The 8,640-nt window shown below is 33.9% G+C and overlaps 1 protein-coding gene across 1 annotated transcript; it reads left to right on the top strand.

Moving 5' to 3' along the window:
* Window positions 1-2,937: 2,937 nt before the first annotated feature.
* LOC104885304 (uncharacterized) lies at window positions 2,938-5,943 on the top strand. The gene is made up of 3 exons (XM_057393904.1): window positions 2,938-3,080; window positions 3,730-4,475; window positions 4,807-5,943. Exons 2-3 carry the CDS (start codon window positions 3,899-3,901, stop codon window positions 5,001-5,003), a joined length of 774 nt encoding a protein of 257 aa, XP_057249887.1. The 5' UTR covers window positions 2,938-3,080; window positions 3,730-3,898; the 3' UTR covers window positions 5,004-5,943.
* The last annotated feature ends 2,697 nt before the right edge of the window (window positions 5,944-8,640 follow it).

The following is an 8,640-nucleotide window of genomic DNA, read 5'->3' as shown; positions in this document are numbered from 1 at the left end:
CACAAAAAACCGAAACCGAAATCCCGTACCGAAAACCCGGAAAACCGGTTAAAATGGGCGGTTACCGAACCGGGAAATTTGGGATTGAACGGTTCGGTTACCGAACCGGTAAAAATAACGGTTAAACGGTACGGTTACGGTTATGATTTTTTATACAACGGTTAACCGAAAAACCGGATAAATTTATTTATTATTATTATTATTTAATTTTTTATAATAATTATATTAATTAATTTTTTTTATTAAAGACATTAATTATAAAGTGTAGACATGTAGTATGTGAATTCACTTCGAGTTCTTGTCACTGGTAACTTGCCTAAGGCTAAGAGAATTAAAGACATGTTGTGTGCAAAGTGAAGTAATGATGCTGTTTTTATTTGTAACGCTGCTACTGTTTTTCATGTAATGCTGTTTTTTTTTTTTTTTTAACTTCTCACTTCTCACTGTGAAGTGTGTGGCAGACTGGCAGTGTGCTCAACATGTAATAGTTTAATGTCTTTGTGCTTGTTTTTTCTTAGAACTTTGAAATATGTATTTCATTGTATCGTAATATTTTATGGTGTGGAATGTTTTTAACGATGATTGTCTTTTATAGATAATTTTGGTATTAATGGTATATTATTTAGGTTGAGAAAAAATTTAAATCTAATATATAAAATAAGTAAACTGATTTGATAAAACTTGAGTAACGGTTAATGGTTAACCGGAAAACCGTACCGAAAATCCGGTTAACCATTTATGCGGTTACCGGTTTGAACGGTTACGGTTACGGTTCGCAAATATGGCGAACCGATACTTCCGGTTACCGTCCCGAAATTTTATTTCGGTACGGTTAACCACCCATGAACACCCCTAGCAGTGCTGCAGTGGGGTATTGAGCTCGGTGCTTCAAAGTTGATTGTGGAGAGCGATTGTTTGATGGTTATCTAAGTATTGAGACGTGGTCGTTACAGTTCTAGTGAATTTTCTCTTGTTATAGATGATATTCTAGCTTTGTCATCTCGTTTTAATTCTATTGTATGGTCTTTTGTAAAGCGCTCCTACGATAAAGTTGTTCACTTTCTAGCTCATTTCCAACATGTGGAGATTGGTTAGCGTAAGTGGGAGGATGATGTCCCGAATAGCGTTAACATTGCTCATTTTGATATAATACATCAAGCCTTCTTTGAATTTCCCCCCAAAAAAAATAACAGGAGATCGATGAACCTTTTAATTATGTCATGGGTGGAAAGATTTTGTAAATTTGGTAATGAGCCATGATTTTTTTTTAGAATGAGAGAGAAAGTTGTCAAAATAGGAGAATAAACATTTTTTTATTGTGAGGATGCTCTAACTAGTTTACTCTTATCTAGCAATACCTCTTAATTCAATATCACTAATTAATCAGGGGAGGATTTAGCCAATTAGGAGTATAGTGACTAGTGAGTACGGAGTACACCATAGCTAAGTAAAGCACCATGATTGCTTTTCTTTCTTTTCTCTTTCCTCTCTTCCTATCGTCCTATCTCGTCAGTCACTCTCTTTCCTCTCTTCCTACCTTTTCTTTTCCTCTCTCCTACGTATCAAAGTTACAAGTCCAAGTAACGTTCCTTGTTTTCTCCTTATCTCTTTTACTTTCTCCTCTCTCTTTCCTCTTTCATAGTTTTTTTTTTCTATGTTTCTAAATTTAAATAAACTCCCAGCAGGCCCGGTCCTGAGGGTAGTCCAGAGGTGCGACGGCCTAGGGCCCATCGCTGGAGGGGGCCCAAAAATTTGAAAAAAAAATCTAAAGGAAAGAAATTTGACATAATTAAACTATTTCTCCTCATCTTCAGCAATGGGTTTAATTCCCTAAACTCACCCTTTATTGAATTCTTTGACTTCTCCAATCTAACAACGGCAATTTCTAAGTCTAATAATAAAATTTCCATATTCCAACATAGGAAATTTAATGTTAAAGAGGAAAAAATCAAATCTTGATATCAACCTACTATCAATACAAAGGAATATAAATTAACCCATGGAGATTTTTCAGTTCTACTTCTACGACTCCAACAGAAAAAATTAAAAAAAATTTAAGTAAAATTTCAATTCTCAAATGTTACTTTACAATTGATATCTAATTTTCAATTTAAAATGATGAAATTCCATTGCAAACTTTCTCAATTCTCACCCGAAAATTGGAATTGAATCTAGAGACTTGTAGAATCTACCTTCAATTCGATTCTCCATCTAGAGTATGAAGATTCAAGAATTTAAGTGGCGGCGCCGGCGGTCGGCCATCAGTTGACTGCGGCGATCCAACGGCAAGATCTTTCCTCTTCAGTTTTCATATCTTCATTTTCAATCTCTCCTCAAATTGGTAAGACATATAGATGTTTTGGCTGATTCTCTACTATCTCCATAGAAATTTAACTATGTCTTATTTATGGGTTGCTTTATAGCTGATGGACTTTGCATGTAGGAAATGCAGCATAAGACTCTAGCTAGAATCTAGAAAGTGAATAGTTTCCATCGAATTGTGAATTGTTATGGAAATTTAGATATGTTATTATGAGCTTATGTGATTTTTTAATACCTTTTGATATTTTCTCAATACCTTTGTTAATTTTCAGAAGAAATACTTATTTGTGGTACATATAATATAGCACGTACTCCTTTAACTCTATTGAATTTTTAATTTTTCATAAGGAGAAAGTAGGAAATTCTCTAGACTGTGTAATTTGTAATTAGGAGTGAATTGATTAAATTAAACTTATATAAGAATTTAGTTAAATGTAATCAAGTTAGTGGATCTTTTAAGTAAAATAAAATTAAGGATACCGTGTTCATTATTCATTATGATATGTTATATTTAAGGATTTTCTTGTTCTTTACTTAAATAGATTCAAACCAAAAAAAAAAGGAGATATAATGTAAAAGAGGCCCATTTTTCACGTTTCGCCTAGGGCCCATAAAATATCAGGAACGGGACTGACTCCCAGTCACAAGTCTCACTGCCGACAGCCGAGCACAGAGGAGCAGTCCTTTGTCTTCACATTGCTAGCCGCCAGGAAGTCGCGCGCGGCAACCGCGAGACTGATGCCGGACAATTGTGGGAGGTAAGTTTTTAACCCATTTTGACTTTTACACCATTCACCCTCACATTGATCGTATTTTACAAAATACTACCTCTGTTTTTTTAGTTGCAACGATTTAACTATAAGTAGATAGGGAAGATGTATAATCGTTAAAAAAACCAGAGGTAGTATATAATAATGAAAAATATATAAATGTAGAGTCATATTAAATTCACCTCGTCTTTTAGTTTCAAAATATTATATTTTTTTAATTTTTACTTACTCAAATTTAGACATAAAATAATTAATGTTACGTATTAATAAGTGTGCATGGATGTAAATAATACTTATGAAACACATGAACCATTTTTTAATCCATCGCCTTTTCAGTTTTCTTGAGACATGGAGTGAAACATGTTTATTACTTGTTTAGAAGTTGTGAAATTGAAATTACGTTTTATGATATGATTTGGGATTATGTCAATTAAATTTTCAAATAAGAAATTGTGAATGTAAAATTAGATATTGTGAATTGAGATTAGTTGAATTGAAATTAAAAATTGTATTGAAATCAATTAAATGTTGTGAATCGAAATTAGTTGTACACTTGTACTCGAAACTGGAGGTTGTGAATTGAGATAGGGGACTTTGGAATTAATCTCTAATTATGTGTTTACTTTATAAATGCTAGATTTGGAAGATCATAAACAAAAGTTTATAATTTCTTTCTTTGGAAGAAAGAGGGAAATCACAAAAGACTTCAACTTCATCTTCTCCGACATCCGTACTTTCATCCCGTAATTCGCATATCAGCCCTGTTAGTAGAAATAGCATGTGTGCATAGTTTTGCTATAATAAAAATGGGTCAAATATGTTCCTACTTGAGGAAATTTCTGTGTCGGAAATTTCTGTGTCCTAAAGCAAAAACAATAACAATAACACCAAGAGATGATCATCAAGCCAATGACTTAACAATTCCTTTTATAAATACTCATGAGAAGCAATTAGAAAGCCACTACATCGACATATATGATCATCATATTCATGGTGAGCCAATATCGGGTTCGAGCACCGTTGAAACCATTGAAAGTCATTACAACAACTTGGATGTTCTAATTACTCCTCACGTTGTGGTTGATTTGAAGAGTGGTAATGAAGAAGATGTGACGACGACGACGAACAAGAAAAGAAAGGAATTAGTCATAGATGATGGTGATGAGCAAGTAATACCAGAAATTGTCTTGGAAAAAAATGTTACTACTACCGTTGTTAATCGTTTGCCTAGTGTTCCAAAAGAAATATTAAGGAAAATAGGACCGTACACTAGCGCACAGAGAATACTACTCGTTGGTGAGGGTGACTTCTCTTTCTCCTCTTGTTTGGCTGTTGCTTTTGGTACTTCGCATAATATAACTGCCACTTCTCTCAACTCTGAAGGTACACTACTCGACCTCACTAACATCATCTACCATTTATTTCATTTTTCTTTCGTCTCCAATTTTCTTGTGAAGAAACAAATAACTTAAAAACGTACGTTTCCCTTAAAGAAAAAAGCGTACGTTTTCAGTTCGACTAAACAAAGCTAATGTTACACTAGTATTTTCTATTATTTCGTGAATTCACTCTAAGTTTTAAGCCATTAATTTATTTCTTAAACAATAGAATAACTATCATTTCTCTAAAATGTGCAAATATCTTAATTCCTACATAAGTACATGGACGATGACAAATTTTTGCATTAATACTTTGTTAGTGTTAATTTTATCAGACTTTCTGATCAGTAACTACGCAAAATTCTTGACCAACAAAGCAAAGCTTGAGACTCGAGGCAGCATGGTCCTTCATGAAGTTGACGCCACGATTATGGTGAAACATCCCATTATTGGCAGCATGGTATTCGATCGTATCATCTACAATTTTCCACATACTGGCCAATTTGGTATGACTGACGCTGAACGGCGGTAAGCGATATTTTTTTGGTTTTAAACAGCTAGAATCTAGAACAGTAGTGAGTATAGTGACTGGTTTTCGAGTCCGAAATTGATATATCTCCCGTTACGCGGATAACCCAATAGAATAAAATAATTAAAACCTAATTAACTTTGCCGAGCTGAACTAACTTCACGCGTTATTAATGTTTATCAGTTTTATCTCTAGTGGATAGATTATTCATTGTGCGTTGGGAAAGAATTAAGTATACTTTTGGGTATTGAACTTGAGATGTATTTGCAGTTTACTCACCTAAACTTTAAAAATTGCAGTTTGTTCACTCAAAGTACTTTAGGACTAATCAACTCTAATTTTGGAGCATTTTTTTTGAACAATGGGTCGGCAGTTTTCCGGGTTGAGTCCAATGGACACCATAACATCATTGTTAATTTTTGACGGTTCAAATCAAAATTTGGTGAGGGGTTTTTTGAAGAACGCAAAGAAGATGATCGGAGAATATGGTCAAATACACATCACCTCGAAATCGAATGGATTTTTTCTTCGGTGGGATATACCAAAGATTGGAAGAGATGAAGGATTAAAACTTATCCTCGAAGTGAACTTTAAACGTAGCGACTATCCTGGCTATAGCACCAAGTATGGGTTTGGAGGAGACAAGAACTTCAATTGTAATCCCAGCAAAACCTATAAGTTTGGTCTTTCACTTTCATGAAAATTCTGATATCTCAAAATAAAACAAAAAAGACTAATGCAACAACTTATTTGGCATGATCTAAGTAAAGCTTTTTCTTGGTTTTTCAGAATCAATTATCTATATGTCCTTCGATTTGGTTTTTCAGAGGGAGTAAGACTTTGTTCTTTTGGACTGAACTAAACTTAATTCGTCCAAACTGATCTAAATTGAAATTGTGTAAGAGGAAAATAATTAAACTGAACTTGTTTGAATTAGATTGAACTAATAATGTCTAAATTGAACTGAATTTCCATTAATTTAGTCCAAAAAAAACAGAGACAAGCTCATGGATATCGATTACAAAGCCAATACAATGCACCAATTTACATGAAACTAGTTATAAGTCCAGGATTAAGCCCCTGGTAAGAAAAAAATTTATTTATTGATATTGTACTTTAAAATGTTAACACTAAATACAATTTGGTTTAGTGGTTGAAAATTTAGTATATGTGAACTTGAGGTCACGGGATCAAATCCTACATTATGCAATTTCTAATATTTTTATTGTACATGCATGGATTACATAAAGTAAAACGCCCCTAAGAAGAGTGCCACATGGCACCATTCCTTGTTTATGAACGCCTTTTTATATGTATACTAGATATTAGGCCTGGGCAAATTCCCGGGTAAGAAAAAAATTTCATTTATTAATATAATACATTATGATAATAACAATAAATACAACTTAGCCTAGTGGTTAAGACTTTAGTATATGTACTGGAGGTCTCGGGATCAAACCCTATACTATGTAATTTCTAAATTTTTTTATTATACATAAAACACTGCTCTTCAAATGGTATCATGCATACATAATTAATTTTAATGAACATGCAAATTTATTTATTTTTAAGGATGCAAGGGATATGTTTATCAACATTAACTAATTACAACACATATGATAGACGTGTCGCGCACCTAACAAAAGTAATTTCCTAACTAACCTCCTAACTATGTAGCATGGCAAGTCAAGGTCGAATCCACAGAGACAAACAATATCAAACATTAGAAATCTAGACTCAATTTAACTAAACAAGTGACAACAATGATGAAAAAGGTGTTGAACTAATTCTAATGCTAAGCTATGACAACTACTAGGAACACACAAGGTATAATCAATCAATAAAGACATCTAGAATTAAGCATCCCCACTAGCATGAACAATACATGAATTATTTCCATCCCAATAAACATAATCAATTATTCAAAAGGAGTAATGCGCTCTATAACTACCAAAGATCTCTCCCAAGTATCAATGGCTACTCTAAACAAGCAATCAAAACTATTCCCATAGAATCATGCAAGAAAGAGACATTAAATATGGCATCACAAATAACTTCCTAGTAATCCTATCTACTTATTCCCATAGAGATATTCATACTCTTGATCGAATCAACAAGTCCATCTAAATTCAATTCCCATTGAAAATAAGACATAAGGAATCAATTCAAAATCATCTATCCCTAGTATGATAATGAAAATAAGAACAATTCAATCAAGCAAGAACAATTAATCACATCAACTTGGGATTAATGGAGGAATTCATGTATTAATCATTGCTAGGGTTCAACTTAACCCTAGATTATAAAACTATTCACTCATAATTGAAATAACAAAGCAATTAATAAATAAATTGGAAGACATAATAATAATAATAAAGGAAAAGAAGAGATTAGAAAAACTTAGTCTTACTTGAATGAATCAAACTTGTAAAATTCAAGGTTCAATAATGGAACGCCTCTCAAAAACTTTCTAAAAAATAGTAGCCTATTCTCTAATGATAAAACGTAGTCTTTTTAATTATGAAAAGATAAGTATTTATATGTCCATCAAAACTGGCGCAACACGCGCTCAAAAACCTTAAAAGCGCCCCACCCGACCAACCCGGGCGGAATCTGCCCGGTCGGGCGGTTGTCAGGTCATAAACCGTAGAATAGGAAATAGCTCCCCGCCCGGTCGGGCGAGATTCCTCTCGGTCGGGCCCGAAACAAAATATTTTCTTTTCACCAAAATCTTCTCCAAACGATGAAATTTGGCTAAGTAAGGGCGCCCGGGTAACCGGCGCGGATTCCGCCCGGCCGGGCGGTCGTTAGACTACACAAAATCTCAATCTTCAAAATGCCATAACTTCTTCGTTATTCGTCGGAATTATCAAATGACCACTCGTTGGAAAGCTCTTGAAATGTAGAATCTAACACAATTGAAATCACTCTATTTAGATTTGTATAACTTGAGATATAATCAAAAGAGTGGACTGTAGTCATTTTTCTACTTCTTTTATATATTATTCGCTTTGCTTCAAAACTCTTCCAACTCAATGCTCTTGCTCTCGAAAGTACATCATCTCTTGTAGTAATATAAATGAGTAGGAAATGCACTAAAACGTGTAAATTCCTACAATGATCAATCTGAAAATACAAACACACTACAAGGAGCACATTAGTAGTAAAAATGGCTCCGAAGAGCGCAATTAAGACCAATAATGAATGAGAGACGGAGGTAAAATATATCTATATAAAATAGACATATCAAACTCCCCCAAGCTAAACTAATGCTTGTCCACAAACATTCCAACATGAAACATAGGGGAAAGTAAGATAAAAACTCTTCAAGCACACACACAACACGGTTTTCAAATCAATCTTCAATGTGAAAATAAGACCATGAAGGGAATAAACACAAAACTATTCAATCTAAATCCTAGATCTCATAGTTGTGACTTGACAACCAATACTACCACTTTGCTCCCCCAAAGCTTGCCTTGACCATACATGATAAACCCTCACTCTAGTCGTGCACACAACACTCATGTGTATAAAAAGGTCAAATAGTCGCTCAAAGCTCCATTCCGGCCATTGACTATATCCTTGATATTATGATTTTATATAGAGTTTTCTCCCCTATTCATGTGCTAAAAGTTAT

This window comes from Beta vulgaris, chromosome 4 (assembly GCF_026745355.1).
Source record: "Beta vulgaris subsp. vulgaris cultivar EL10 chromosome 4, EL10.2, whole genome shotgun sequence".
In the NCBI taxonomy this organism is placed as follows: domain Eukaryota; kingdom Viridiplantae; phylum Streptophyta; class Magnoliopsida; order Caryophyllales; family Amaranthaceae; genus Beta; species Beta vulgaris.
This window is presented reverse-complemented; position numbering and strand designations above follow the sequence as displayed.